This window comes from Miniopterus schreibersii, assembly GCF_964146895.1.
Source record: "Miniopterus schreibersii genome assembly, chromosome: 12".
NCBI lineage: Eukaryota > Metazoa > Chordata > Mammalia > Chiroptera > Miniopteridae > Miniopterus > Miniopterus schreibersii.
Window position 1 is genome coordinate 56,463,676 of NC_138112.1, and position 15,932 is coordinate 56,479,607.

Sequence of the window (15,932 nt, forward strand, 5' to 3'; positions counted from 1 at the left end):
GGAAGGGAGAGGGGGAGAGAGAGATAGAAACATCAGAGATGAGAGTCATTGATCGGCTGCCTCCTGCATGCCCCCCACTGGGGGTCGAGCCCACAACCCGGGCATGTGCCCTGACCGGGAATCGAACCACGATTTCCTGGATCATAGGTCGATGCTTAACCGCTGAGCCACGCCGGCCAGGCCCAACATTAATTCTTAGTCATAAAAAGTGAGTCGACAATTCGGTTCTTTTGACTATCTACATGTATACAAATGAATCTTTTTAGATAGAAAATATTACTTGTACTGGTGATATTTGCTTGTAATTTTAAATTTTGGGAATGTAATAAAAGGTAATTTATGTAGAAAGATCACATTGTGGATCGTGTGTTTGGTTCATTACATAGTTGAAAAAGGAGTCATGACCCCTTCTCTTCCTAGACATCCTCTAGATTTTTTATTGCAAAATAGCATTCCAAGAACTAATGAATGTACTTGGGGTTTCTTGCGGATATAAAATACGTCAGGTAAAGATTTTTGAGAGTCATACCACCTTTTCTCTCTGCCCAATCATGGGAGATTTGGGCTGGCTAGAGGCTGCTGACTGTTTTTGTTCCTGGAGTGTAGATCTTCCTGTGGCCTCTACCTTCCTCACCTCCTAAAGGTCCAGTTAGCACCCCATCTCCTCCCCCCCCCATGAATTATGAGCATTGGTATAATACCATATATGTACCTTGGTATTTAATTTTTGAAGGTTTCGAGATTCACCATTGTGAAAGGGAGGAAAGTGGGTGCAAGGTAGTAGGCCTTCTAGGACTTTCCTTTCACTTTACCTGGCTGCATGCTAGTGTATCATTTAACTGTCTTCAAAATTGGCTGTATTCAGAAGTACTTATAATGAAACAGGAATTAAAGCAGGGTATAAGTTGAAGGCTTTCGCTGGTTTATCTTTTTAATTGACTGAATATTGTACCATATAGCTGCTTAGCTATGGGAACATGGTTTTACATGTTTTCACTAAATATTGAGGGAGATTTAAAAGAATAAGCAAGCTTCAACTACTAAGGAACTTTATAATGAAAATAAATAATTAAATGGTATAAAATGGTAATTTTACTGTTTCAGTATGTCAACTCCTTTGAATTATTTTTGATCTCGTGCTGCAAATAGGCAGATGCCTCTCAGATGTTTAATAATACAGCCTTTCAGATCATTTGGAAGGATAGAATTGTGTGCTGTCTCACAATTGCGTGCTTTCAAAAATTTGGTATTGTTGGAGATTTTTATTCCACTGTAAGAGAAAGGCAGGGACTTATTAATGTGTGGTTTTCCCTATCGTTAATATGAAAATTTAAAGACACAATTAAACTTTGAGGTGATTGTATAAGACACGTCTTAAATCAAAAAGCATGTGGGAGAACAAATTGTAATGAGCTGTGTGTAGTGTGTGTGTCTATATATACATATGTGTGTGTGTCTACATATATATATATGTAGACACACATACACACACATATACATATATGGTTCTTTTTCTCTATTATAGTGGTTGGCACTTACCATGGTTCCCAGGACCAGCCCCATCAAGTGACTGGTAACCACCAGCAGCCTCCTCAGCAGAACACTGGATTTCCTCGTAGCAGTCAGCCCTATTACAACAGTCGTGGTGTGTCTCGTGGAGGCTCTCGTGGTGCTAGAGGCTTGATGAATGGATACAGGGGCCCTGCTAATGGATTTAGAGGTAAAAACAAATAACACTTAAGTTCATGTCCTTTTCTGATTTGTAAAATAGATAGAAACATGTCATGTTTTGGTAAAGATATGTATCTCTCTGCATTATACTCTTATGTACAATTTAACCATTTTTAAAAATATATATATCTTTATTGATTTCAGAGAGAGGAAGGGAGAGGGAGAGAGAGAGATAGAAACATCAATGATGAGAGAGTCATTGATCAGCTGCAACCTGCAACCCAGGCATGTGCCCTGACCGGAAATGGAACCCAGATCTCCTGGATCCTAGGTCAATGCTCAACCGCTGAGCCATGCCTGGCTGGGCTTTTTTTTTTTTTTAAATATATCTTTGTTGATTTCAGAGAGAGGGGGAGGGAGAGTTAGAAACATTTTTGTGTATTTTGATAAAGCCATTTAAACCAGTGAGTTTTTTGTATGTGTCAAATCCATGCCTACCATTGTCCTCTAAGGGATAATTGTTTGCTATACATTATCAAACCTTATGGAGATTTTTTTCGTTTTTTGTCATTTCATGTGTGTATGCACATGGATGGGTGAAAATTTCATCTTCTAAGGCAACTAATGCTTATAGAAATACATAAACATATTGGGTCAGGATAGGTAATTAGAAATTAATTTGAATAACTAGCGTGGCTTATAATTTTTCAGTTCTTCCCTTGGCCCGTAGTAAGTAAAAATTCCGTGTGAAGATAAGAAAATTATTTTCTTGTCCTAAATTTTAGGAGGATATGATGGTTACCGCCCTTCATTCTCTAACACTCCAAACAGTGGTTACACACAGTCTCAGTTCAGTGCTCCCCGGGACTACTCTGGCTATCAGCGGGTAAGTAAAGTTGTTTTAAAATATAAACCTGACTGAAATATACCAGTGAAAGTGATTGATGTAGTTACTTGATCGACTTGAGGCTGATTTTATCCCTTTGTACAAGATACTTCATTATGGAGAATGATGACACTTGCTTTTCTTAGTACTCATTATAGGTGCTCATTTGATAGAGTCTGTTAAAGAGCAGAGAAATAAAATGTCTTATTGAAGGTTTTTAAGAATAATAGTACAATTACCAAATAATAGTTATATTGAAATGTCAGAAAATAAGGAATAATTCTATATTCTTCAAGTGTTAGGCAAAGAATATAGATGGCTAAGGATTTAAAAATTACCTTTCCTTCTTTTCAGAACTAACTAGCTTGTCTTTTAGGATGGATATCAGCAGAATTTCAAGCGAGGCTCTGGGCAGAATGGACCACGGGGAGCCCCACGAGGTAATATTTTGTGGTGGTGATCCTAGCTCCTAAGTGGAGCTTCTGTTCTGGCCTTGGAAGAGCTGTTCATAATCTGCATGTAGGTTACATGTTAGGAATACATTGATCATTTCCAGACTTGTTGCTAGGGATTAAATGAAATGCTCTGTTTCTAAAATTTATCTTGAACCCAAATTTAATTTTTTGAATGACTTTCCCTGTTACTATATTCTGTTTCAAAAACTAGAACATTTCTCCTCAGAAAAAAAAAATGTTTTTCCAACTGCAAATTATTTTTCAGGTCCTAAAACCTGCTAAATGTTTTTAGGAAGTACTTACTGAAACATTTTGTAAGACATTTTTGGAATGAGATTGAACATTTATATAAATTTATTATTCCTCTTTTATTTTTGAAACATGCATATTATATTTTAGGGCCAGAGACCCTTTAATGGCCAGATAAGCCATACCATTTAGAGAACCATTTAGAAGTAATAGAACTAATTGAAATTTCAAAGCCTTTTGGACCACTATTCTATAAATACCCAGTTATTTCTGACTTTTAAATAAAACCTCCAAATTCCTAAGTAATTGAATTATATTAAAAAAAATTACAGGTTTTAGGAGTTCTTGGTTTTGTCTATTACTGCAGCAAAACTACTTCATACTGTTTTGGCAGGAAGTCAACCTATGTAACAATTAGAGGTAGCATTTCATATGATCTGAAGTTCTAAATGGTTCTCTTATTTGAAGGAAGTAAATTGAAAAGGTTTCCTCTAGATGTTGGTCATTACATGTATAAAATGTATATTGAGGAATTTCAAAGTACTTTGATTTTAATGCTAGTAGAAACTGGCCAGCGAAAAGGTGTATTAATTAATGGATCAATGGGAAATTATTGACTTGAAATATCAAAGGATATTTGCATGTGAATGTGGGTTATGTTCTTTTTCACCTTGTAGCATATTCTATGAAAGTTGAGTTGACTGGTAGCTAAAAACCTGTTTTAATAGCATGTAAAAAGTTATTTTATCTGTTACAAGTCATTATACAATTTTCAATGTTATGTAGTTTCTTTTTAACAGTTTAGGTAATAAGGTCTGTTTTTCATTCTGGTGCTTTTATTAATTTTGATAGTATGATGTTACTTACTACTGAAATGTAAGCTAGAGTGTACACTAGAATGTAAGCTCCATGAGAGCAGGTACCTTGTCTGTCTTCACTGCTGTATCTATTTCCAACGCCTGATGACAGTGCCTGGCACATAGTAGGCACTCAATAAATACTTGTTGAATGAATGAATGAATGAGTACTGGTGGAATACTCCATTAGCTCTACTCTTCTTTTAGCTAGAGAACGAGCAAATTGCGCATGACAACTTCCAGGACAGGTGAAACTTGAACACTGAAGAATTGACCTCTTAAACCTAATAATGTGGTGACAAGCTGCCCACATGCTTCTTGACTTCAGATGAAAATCTGCTTGAAGGCAAAACAAATAGTATTTGAAAGAAAAACCAAATGCCATTTTTGTCTTCTAGGTCGTGGAGGGCCCCCAAGACCCAACAGAGGGATGCCGCAAATGAACACTCAGCAAGTGAATTAATCTGATTCACAGGATTATGTTTAATCGCCAAAAACACACTGGCCAGTGTACCATAATATGTTACCAGAAGAGTTATTATCTATTTGTTCTCCCTTTCAGGAAACTTATTGTAAAGGGACTGTTTTCATCCCATAAAGACAGGACTACAATTGTCAGCTTTATATTACCTGGATATGGAAGGAAACTATTTTTACTCTGCATGTTCTGTCCTAAGCGTCATCTTGAGCCTTGCACATGATACTCAGATTCCTCACCCTTGCTTAGGAGTAAAACATAATATACTTTACAGGGTGATAATATCTCCATAGTTAATCGAAGTGGCTTGGAAAAAGCAAGATTGACTTTGACGTTGGATAAAATCTACAAATCAGCCCTAGCATTATTCAGTGGTAATTGACAAATATATTTCCCTTGGAAGGAAGATGGAAGGAGGAGTGTGGTTTGGCAGAAAATCTGCATTTCACAGCTTTTCCAGTTAAATCGGAGCACTGAACGTTTAGATGCATACCAAATTACGCATGGGCCCTTAATCACACATACGGGGCTGGCTACTGGCTTTGACACAGCACTGTTCATCCTCTGGCCAAATGACTGTAGTTAAAAACACATGTAAATTGCTTAACAGCTAATACTGTATAAGACAAAGCCAAGATGCAAAATTAGGCTTTGATTGGCACTTTTTGAAAAATATGCAACAAATATGGGATGTAATCTGGATGGCCGCTTCTGTACTTAATGTGAAGTATTTAGATAACTTTTGAACACATAACATTTTCTTTGACAATGACTTTGTAAGGATTGGTACTATATATCATTCCTTATGATGCTCATTGTCTCTCACTAATCCTTAGATCTTAATGTATTGTCACCTAAATTGGTACAGGTACTGATGAAAGTCTATAATGGATAATCATAACACTCTTGGTCACATGTTTTCCTGTAGCCTGAAGGTTTTTAAAAGATCAAATGCCTGCTGCTACCACCCTTTTAAATTGCTATCTTTTGAAAAGCACCAGTATGTGTTTTAGATTGATTTCCCTATTTTAGGGAAATGACAGTCAGTAGTTTCAGTTCTGATGGTATAAGCAAAACAAATAAAACATGTTTATAAAAGCTGTATCTTGAAACACTGGTGTTCAACAGCTAGCAGCTTATGTGGTTCACATGCATTGTTACAGATTTTATGGGCATCTCCAGCAGCTGTTTCTATAGTACTTGCACTTATCTTTTGTCTAACCCTAATTGTCCTTTTCTCCTGGAGGTATTTATATTCAAAGTGGTGATTCCTTTCCTTAGATGCATAGGGAGAGTCACAAATTTGATGGAGAGTGACAGTTTAGTAATTTATGTACTCTGTTGGAATATGTGCTAGCAGTTTGAGCACTAGTTCTATGTGCCCGTGAACTTAATGCTGCTTGTCGTTTCCCACTTTGACTTCATGGAGAACTAAGCCCACTTATTAAGCAAAGCCTACTAAGTTAATGATATTTTCTCTGCAGAAATTAAGTTTTGTTTTCAGCCTTTAGCTAAGGAATTTTTCCAGTAGGTGCTCAGCTACTTAAAAAAAACACACAAACATAACACAAAACTATTCTCAAACATTCTTCATTAGACAACTGGAGTTTTTGCTGGTTTTGTAACCTACTAAAGTGGATAGGCGGTTGAACATTCCACGTTTAAAAGTTTTGTAGGGTGGTGGGGAAGGGGTGGGGTCTTCAATGTTTATTTTAAAATAAAGTAAGTTCTTGACTTTTCTCGTGTGGTTGTGGTACATCATATTGGAGGGTTATCTGTTTACATTTGCAAATGAGTATTTCTTTTGTTGGCACCTCCCCTTGTGTGCTTTAAATTACATCTGCCTGGGATGTACCACAACCATATGTTAGGTGTATTTTAGAGGGATTAGATAAAATATTTGTGGTTTATTGGGTAATCCCTAGATATGCTTACAATCCTCTATATAAAACTAAGTTTGCTATCTATGTAGAAAATAATTTCATGACATTTACAATCGAAGTTCTTTATAGTGATCTCTATGAATCAGTTCAGAGATGGAATGGGGAGAAACGCTTTCTAGATTTCAAAATTCTATGCATTAGTGCAGATGTGAATGTGTAAAGTGTTTGATTTTTTTTTTATGTGTGTTTTTTAAAGAATTGTTTCTTTTTGAAGTACTATATATATTTTTGGCATTCTACCACTGCAGTGTAAATGTAAAGCTCTTATGCCTCAATTCAGACTATACAAAGGAGTGCCTCATATGAGGCAGAGAACTTTGTAAAAAGTTCCATTAAGGTCTGAGTCTTGGTCCTACGTGGTCTGTCTAGTATACCTGTCCTATCTGCAGAAGGCCTTTTGTTTGGTCAAATGCATAGTTGAGCAGAGCTGTAAGGAAATGATTGTTACGTGTCAATGTAGCTTCTACAGCAAGACTCCATACATAAAGAACTTCTGTAAATGTACAAGTATCAGTCATCTCACATATGGATAATGAGACTTCTGTTCCAGCTTTAAGGTAGAATGTCATAGATTACCTTGGTGAGGGCAGTTTTATTTTCAGATCCTAATATCCCTAACGAATATGGAAGTTTTTCCTGATCATTGTATCTTGATACTAAAACAAGTATCCTTTAAATATCTTTTAATCATATAGCTTCTGTAGTTCTTTTGGCTTCTATATATGCAACATGGGAGACTTTCCCACTTAAGAAGACATGAGAATGTGTGTTTATTATCAGAAGGCTCAGTAACTGAGGTGCTTGGTTGACAACCAATTTGTAAAATGTAGAAGGTAGTTGAGTAGTCGGCCTTCTAAATGTTTTAGGAAATTTGTATTCATTTTATTTTCAATAATATATCTAATTAGGGGGAATGGGATACAGGTAAGCACTGAGTTCAAACCATTTAATCTTTAAGCTCCTGAATCCCAACTCACTTGAGTTCTTGTTAAGCACTCTTCAGTTTTGTTGACTAAGTTATATTTAAAAGAGTCAGTGTTGCCCTTGAGCTTATCCCTTCTAAAGAGGTAATGGGGGAAAGAAAACCCTCAGGCAAATGAAAGTAAATTGTTAAGGCTCATCTCTATACTTTTTCCAATTTTGAATTCTGCAAAAATACTGGAAAAGACTAGTGAATGTTTTAATTACATTAGATTAAATCATTAAAATCTGATTCCTTATTATCCTTGAGTGAAGTCTGCTTTAGTTGTATATATCATTCAGCAAAGCTTTAAGACATGCTTGTTATACTTAGGAGAGGAAAAAGCTTAAAGAAAACTCTTTGGTAGCCTTGATTTCTAAGAGGGCTGGACTACAGTATTCTCAACAGGTTTTTAATACCTTTAAACAGCTGTTCAGAAGCCTAATCCAGTCCCATGCAGAAGACTGGCACTTTGAGTTTATATAGTGAAATACCACCTAACCTATTAAAGCCAATTTCTAGAGTTCTATTATTTGTAAGTACTAGTTTCCTTTAAGTCTTGTGTTTATATTAGGGAGGCACTGTTTTAAGCCTCTAAATCTTCATTCATAAAAATTGGGTAGCCATTGCCAGGCATCATGGCAAACATTGAGCATTCAGTGGTGACAGAATCACTGTGGTTGCTGCTTTTACTGAAGATACTGATATGTATTAGTATCACATTAAAGTGTAGCAAATGCCATGATGAAGCAACATGGTTGATAGATTTTAAGGCCATGACTGATTAAATATGACCTAGTCAAAAGGATCATGCAAGACTTCATTGAAATGGATAATTGAACTATAAGATTTAAAGAATGAGGAGTTATAAACTAGGCAAAGAAGGGGAGAATAGCATGTCAAAGGTCCAGTCTCCAGTGACTGGGAAGGCTCTCTGGCTCAAGTGAAAGTTTGAGTACAGATGGAGCAGAGTGAGAAAGGCTGAAGAAATGTAAGTGCTACTATAGACTGCTTTATAGTTATATGCCATGTTATGTTTTTGTAAGAATAGTTGGGAACTATTGAAGATTTTTGAGCTGTGTGTATAGGGAGAAGAATGGTGGGTCACCTAATAAATGCTATTTAAAGAACACTCAGTGCAGTGTTGAGAACAAAATGTACAGGTCAAGGGATGGCTGTTGAAGTAGCCCATGTAAATGGATTCTAAGTATTTTCTACCTGTATACTTTGCTGAGTTCTCCGGGCCTTGATTATCAGACTTCATCTCTAGCTAATGTTTTTCCCTAGGAGACCTCATCTGATCCCATGATTTTGACACAATTAGGATTTTAGTGCTAAATATTTCTAGGTCCCAAACTCTGAAACAGTTCATACTCAGTGTCTTCATTTGAATGTCATGAGTATGCCAAGTTGACCTCTTGATTAACCTACATTCATCCAGTTGCTCAGGGCAAATGTACCTTAGACATCATCTTTGATTTCCTTTCATACCTTATATCTAGTCCTTAAGCAACTCCGCATGGTTCTACTTGAAACTGAGTCATCTAGCACTTGTGACTTGTCAGCATTACCAGCTTAGAAGTTAACTACAGCTTATAATGATTCTCCTTGATTCTACTCTTGCTATAACTTTTGCACAGTGGCCAGAATGAGCCTTTTAAGAGGGCAAATTAGATTTTGTCACTTCCCTGTTTCTCAAACCGCAGTGGTTTCCCATCACATTCTAAGTTCAGGTCTCTGTTTCATGTTCACCTCTAGCACAGTACCCTTAGTCACTTTTTACTCACTGGATACTTTAGTCTTAATACCACATAACACTTGCCTAGAATTACGGAACCTTCACAAGGGACAGGAACATTGTGGTTACTACCCCTTGTGTCTGGCATATTAACTTTTTGTTGAGTGAATTAAAAAAAATTGGATTAGATGGGTGGTGGCACTGATTACTTAAGATTTGGAAGTGTCTTGATTTGAGGAAAGTTTCAGGGAGCAAGGGAAATGATTTCTACTTTAGATATACTGAATTTGAGGTGTCCAAGAAGAAATGTCAAGCAGTTGGATTTGTTTAGTTCGACTATCTGGCCCAAAGACAATGTAAAAGTATGTATGGGTGGGTGGCCCTTATAGTCATGTTCTTAGGCGAGTTCTCCAGGGAGTTGAACTGGGGCAGTAAATGAACAAGAGCTGAGCCGCGGAGCTGCTTTTCAGAAGGGCGCCAGTATTGGATGGCCGTAGGCCTACAGGGAACCTGCAAAGTACAGCGGCTGCAATGGGTAGAAACCAGACTACAAGGTCACCGACTAGGCGTGAGGAGGGTCAAGTGAGATAAATGAAATAAAGGTCTGTTGATCGGGGTTTCTGATCTAGTCACATTAAAATGGTAAGGTATTTAGGAGGATCGGTAAAATTACGCACAGGTCCCAGAAACCAGTCGTCTCGCATAACCAGGCTAACATCGAAAACCCTGAATATTATAATTACCACGTGCTGTCCTGCACCTATCTGAGCACGCGAGTTATCCCCGGCTCAGAGGCAGCGGTGAGGGTGCGGACATCGCTATGCTTATTTTGTCCTTGGTAGCTCGGTATCTTAATTTCGATACGAAGAGGGCCAAATTACATTCTGCACCACGACCACCACGGGCAGAGGTTACACAGCCGCGGCCGCGACAGGTCGTAGCTCCGCCTCCCAGGCCTTTACGTCATCACCCAGAGACAGGGCTGAGAAAGGTCCCCCTTCGCTCGCCGTCGCCGCACTGAGCGCGCTGGGGCGCTCCGCCTACCAGCGCCTGAGCGGGACGCGCGTCGCCGAGCCCGGCGAACTCTGGGAGCCTGCGTCAGGCGCCCGCTAGGGGCAGTCTGCTGCGCCGTGGTCCTCCGGCGGTCGCTCGGCGCCCCACGTGCTTCCGCTTCTCTGCTATTTGGAATTCGCCTAGCTCGGGACGCAGGTACTTCTTACGGGATGGGTGGGGTGGGTGCCGAGGTCGGTGTCCGTATCCTTGGGCCCGGAGGAGACTGGTTCGAAGACGATGGCTCTGCATCCGTACCTCTGCCCGGCCCACGCCAACTGCCACCCCACCTGGGCGCCCCTGGTTGACAGAAGCGTCTTCCCCAGTGGGCAGCCACTCGGGCGTGCTTCTCGAGCGCTCTCGGGGGTTGCGTGGCTCCGTTTCCACCCCCTAGGGACCTCTAGCTGGGGGACTAAGGTGACTGGGTGGGTGACAACCCTTGCTTTCCGCGGAGCTTTCCCACAGTTCCTCGTTGCTGCGCTGGGCATTGAATGAGGCAATCTGATTCCAGATATCCCCCCACACTGCTCGTTTATTTATACTCTTCATTCAGCAGTCACATTCAGGACTTCCATTTGTTTACCACTACACCTAGGACGGTGCCTGGCACGTAGATGCTATGTATATTTGTTGGACTATAGACAGTGAATGAAAAATACTCACGGTTTTCCTCCTCCAAGGCCTTCCTCATCCATTAAGCCTTCCATGGCAACGCCAAGCCACAGTAATCTCAGACTTTTATCAGAAGCCAAGACTTCGTCTGGTACTACTTCTGGGCCTCCCACAGTAACTAGAGCAAAAAGCAGTCTGTGTCCCTAACTTACTGTGTCCTGTCCCAATAATTCGTTACTAATTGATTATAATGGAGTCTTTATGTGGCCTGACACACAGCGGAGAAACTGGGCATGTTGGAAAACACTGGAAAGACCTCAGGCTTCCGAGACAGGCAGACTTGAGTGTGAGTCCTGTCTCCATAGATTTTCTTCCTTGGGATGCTTGAGTATTTATACTTGCTCCTTTCCTTATAAAATGGGAACCACTGATTGTGACAGTGCATATAATAAAATAAAACTGCTAAATCCCATGTTTGGATTGGGAAATTAAGAAAGTTAAGGCAGGGTTAAGGTTCAATTAATGAGCTTTATGTTTAGAATGTAGCAGGCACTAGAGTTTCTAAGTAACATTTTAAATTTTATATTCTAACTATAATATATCTGATGTTTTTTGGTGTATTTATTGTGGTAATGATGTAATATTTTATTGTATGTAATTACAATAACTTTTGAGGTCTGTCTGCTACAGGCTTCAGTATGGTTTTTCCTCCCTTGAGGAACCAATTGGACGCATTTCATCATAGTGATCATTGATCTCTTTTCCCTGACTTTATTAGTAATGCATGTGACTTTTTAAAAAGTAAAACTCCAAAAAAAGAAGAAAATAAGAATCACCTACAACCTCAAATCGAGAAATAACTACTTTATATCTTGGTGTTTTCTTCTAGTCTTTTTCTTTCTCTATGTATTATGTATATGCATAAAAAACCAGTATCATACTTAATCTTGCCATGTTATTTCCTCATAAGCATCTATATTCATATCCTTAATTTTTTAATGATTTTGAAAAAGTTTTATTGAAAACTGCCTTATTATCTCATAAATACACCATTATATAGTTATAGTTTAATCATTCTATTTTTTTGAACATTGTTTCTGATTTTTTAAAATACCCCTCCATAGACATGTGAATTACAGCTTTCCTGTTGACTTCCCATCTTAAGGGAAAATTTCCTTTACCTTCCAAGCCTCAGCTTCCTAATCTAAAAAATGAGGGTGATGTCTTCCCCAGGGAGCTGTTTGAGGGTTAAGATGGTACCTATAAATGTACCTACTACAGTCCCTGACCCCACAGGAAGCAGCAGTTAATGGTCCTCACCGAGAATCTGGTGCTCATGTCCAGTGTGTTTTTTTTTTTCTGTTTCAGTGATAGTATTTCACCATGCATCGGAAGAAAGTAGATAACCGAATCCGGATTCTCATAGAGAATGGTGTAGCTGAGCGGCAAAGGTCTCTCTTTGTTGTGGTTGGAGATCGAGGGAAAGATCAGGTAAGACCTGGTACATGCTTCCTGACTTACTGTGTCCTGTCCCAAAGAGTCAGCATGTTACAGGCCCTCTTGGGTTTTAGTACATAATGACATTAAGGTCCCTTGACTGGTTTCCTTTAAGTAAAATGCCTACTGGGTAATCTTCCTTTGTTTATTTGTAAGTGACAAAAATCTCTGTGTTTAGAATTATTAGCAGACAGGTTAACAGCTTTTGATGCCTGGGGTGTTTGTCTGAGCACAAAGTTAAGTATATGTGACCTGGCTTCTAGTCCCAGCTTGAGTACTACTTGCCTTGTGACCTTGGGCACTTCCCTGGCCCTCAGTTTAGTTTCCACATCTGTCAAATGAGGTCTTGGTCCTGGCAGACTCAAAGACCTCTTTTTGTTCTGAGATTCTGTGACTTTTTTTCTTTGGCAGGTGGTCATACTCCATCACATGTTGTCCAAAGCAACTGTGAAGGCTCGGCCTTCAGTGCTGTGGTGTTATAAGAAAGAGCTGGGGTTTAGCAGGTAAGCTCGGACCTTTGAGTGTCCCATGATACTTACAATTCCTGTTTGTCAGTTAAATGCCAGAAAATGACTTCCTGACATAGTTTTTCGGGGATTGTTAGTGGAGGTGCTATCTGAGGACACTTCCAAATAGAGAAAATAATAGAATTGGTGTCCTTTCTTCATTCCTGACGTTTCAGATCATTTTCATGCTCTTTAAGTCCCTAGTGCAATTTCTTGCTTTCCACAGGTGATTTTTCTTTCTACTTTTCTAAACCCATTTTATGTAAGTTCCTTCAATTGCCTCTTCTTACCTCAGGCTTACTTCACGTTTTTTCACTCTCCCATTTCGCTCTTTTGTTTCTGAGGAGGATGTACCTTATCCAATGTTTAAAGTAAACCCCCTGATCTACTCTGGATCTCTTCTCCAGCTGCTTTCAGGACCTGTACCTTCTTTCCTCGCCGGACACTTTGTACCCCTTTGAAACTTTCTCCTCTTTCCTGTCAATTATGCTCAGCTCTCTCGGTTCTCAAACAGTAATAATAATCTACATACCCAGCTTTATCCCTCAGGGCAGCATTTTCTCTCATTCTTTTTGCCAAACATCTTGAAACAGAAGCCTTTTGCACTTCCTGGCAACATCTGCTCTCGGGCTGCTTCTGCCATCGTGACCAAATTGTGCTCTTGGAAATCATTGGTGACCTGATACCTAATGTGGTAACTTTTCTTCGTCTTTTTCCTTCTTTCCAGAGCTCTTCCTTCACTAGTTTACTGCTGTGTGCGACACTATCTTGGCCTTTCTTACTTTTTTGAAGCTGTGAACTTAAGACTTGTAGTTGTAAATAGCAGACCTCCAACACAAACACACTTAGGCACCAAGGGAGTTTCTTGGTGTGTAGGGGATAGCTCATGAGCCCTCGGGGATGAATGAGGCTTCAGCGCCGCTTCGGGATGCAGAGCGAGAGTGCCGATGCTCCCATTCCTGCTTGTTCTCTCGACTCTATGTCTGCTCTCTTTTTTCCCTCTTTAGCTCAGCTTTCTATTTTCTGTTGTCCCCGTTGCATAAACAGCACTTGAGTTTTACATGTTTCAGGTTCAGCTATGTGGAAATCAGTCTTTCTCCCAAATTCATGTGGAAAGACACCCCCCACCCCCTCTGGGCCAGGGGAGGTGGGTCATTCACTTAGTAGAAACTTGGCAGTTCTACCTACAAGTCTGTGTGTGGAGGACTACGGCGTGCGTAGTGCTGTCACTTGGCAGATAACCTCAGAAATGCTCTCCTTTCTTGGCCTCTAGGTCACGTACTCAGACCACCTTCCTGAGCTCTTCTTTCCCTCGATCTTATTTTCTTCTATGCTAAGCCCAGCCAGCATGTGTGATTCTGTCCTTGGGCCTCTTCTCCTTTATTCCCAAATGTCTGATATTGACTCTGAAGTCCTGTCTCCAGCTCTGGCTGCTCTGTGCTGTGGCTAAACTTCCTGCCTTTGCACCTGCTGCCTCCTGTGCGCTGGATGCCACTCCCACCTCTGTCATTACCTACCGGATGCTCCTCACTTCTCAGCGCCTGCCTCCTTCCTGAAGCTTTTCCTCAGTCTCTCAGTCACACCTCTTCAGCACTAGTCTCTTCTTACGGTGCCTGTCACCCTATCTTTTCCCTCTCTCTTGATACAGTCCTTTGCACAGTGGTCTTTTTATTACTTCCAGGTGATAAGTTCATTTGGTTAGGAAGCCTCTCCAGTTTATCTTTTTATTTTCATGTGATCTGGCATGTTTGTAGTAGTTGCTCAGCAATATTTGTTGAGTTGAATGTATTGTTAACAGGCTCTAAAGTTATTTTAATTTTACTTAGTCCAAAGGCTAAATTTGATTACTTTATCTCCTTATATCCTCTATCAGTGTTGTCTGAGGTTAGAGCTGTCCTTGTGGACTTGATCCCACAGTCTGGGAAGGAAGTGGATGAATTTGTTTAGGAAAGCTGAATACAATAACCTGCCATCACCATGCCTTTCCCAGGTCTTCTGGGGAGCAGCACCGTGTAGCTGAAGCAGTGGCTTGAAGCTGAGTTAATGAGGTCACCGAAGTTGGTTTCAAGCTCTGACTCTGGCCAAAAGAGGTTTAGATACTCGTGAAGTATCTGCTGAAATGACAGCAGAATAGCAGAGTTCACACACAGGCATGCCTCTCTCTCCCTCCATAGCCTGGCTTCCTAACCACTCTGCTCCAGTGCCGCTCAGTTTTCTTCACCTTTCAAGGGAGCGGATCAGCCCTACAATTTCCCAGTTCCCTCCTAGCTTTGAGGATCTAAGTGGGAGATCCTTCGCTTATCCCCTGCTCCCAGTTCTTTAGCTCCTCTGGTTAACTGGCTCTCATGGGATGGGGTGTGTGTGTGATTGCAGTCACCGGAAGAAAAGAATGCGTCAGCTGCAGAAGAAAATAAAGAATGGAACACTGAACATAAAGCAAGATGACCCTTTTGAACTCTTTGTCGCTGCCACAAACATTCGCTACTGCTACTACAATGAAACCCACAAGATCCTGGGCAATACCTTCGGCATGTGTGTTCTCCAGGTGGGTGATGGCTTACAGCCTGGGACAGGGGTTAGCATTCAGGGGGTGGGGTGCTGGGCTGCCTGGTTCCCCAGGGGAGCAGGTGTATAGGAAAAGAGAAGACTCACATGGACCCTACTCCCCCAGGCATTATTGGTGGAATATTTAGCCACTTTTGAAAGGAAATGATCAATTCATCCCATATTAAAAGAAAATTTTCTATTTAAAGTTGCAGTTGTCTAGACATATCAAAACTGGCAGTGATGTTCTGTCACAACTGGTTCTCATGGGCTAAAGCTTATAAAGAAGCACTGTGAACTTCAAGTGACCCTGGCACCCTAGGTCTTTAATGGAACTAACCGAAGACTTTGGTGACAAGTGAGCAATTGGACTTGTTTTAAACAACTGGGTACACACCTGTGCACTCATGTCTTGTCCGGAGTGCTTGACTAGCCTCACCACCACCCCTCCCCTCCCCCACCCCCCTTCTAGTCCTTACACTCCC

At 40.2% G+C, this 15,932-nt stretch overlaps 2 protein-coding genes across 2 annotated transcripts in view; both read left to right on the forward strand.

Moving 5' to 3' along the window:
- The window catches only part of CAPRIN1 (cell cycle associated protein 1), a 36,763-nt gene extending 29,001 nt beyond the window's left edge, over positions 1-7,762 (forward strand). Inside the window, exons 16-19 of the mRNA XM_081152832.1 lie at positions 1,526-1,720; positions 2,457-2,557; positions 2,934-2,997; positions 4,517-7,762. Of these exons, the coding sequence (XP_081008958.1) occupies positions 1,526-1,720; positions 2,457-2,557; positions 2,934-2,997; positions 4,517-4,581 (425 nt within the window). The 3' untranslated portion in view covers positions 4,582-7,762. The remainder of the gene's footprint in view (positions 1-1,525; positions 1,721-2,456; positions 2,558-2,933; positions 2,998-4,516) is intronic.
- A 2,541-nt stretch (positions 7,763-10,303) lies between these two features.
- The window catches only part of NAT10 (N-acetyltransferase 10), a 34,903-nt gene continuing 29,274 nt past the window's right edge, over positions 10,304-15,932 (forward strand). Inside the window, exons 1-4 of the mRNA XM_081154334.1 lie at positions 10,304-10,447; positions 12,269-12,391; positions 12,809-12,900; positions 15,277-15,448. Of these exons, the coding sequence (XP_081010460.1) occupies positions 12,284-12,391; positions 12,809-12,900; positions 15,277-15,448 (372 nt within the window). The 5' untranslated portion in view covers positions 10,304-10,447; positions 12,269-12,283. The remainder of the gene's footprint in view (positions 10,448-12,268; positions 12,392-12,808; positions 12,901-15,276; positions 15,449-15,932) is intronic.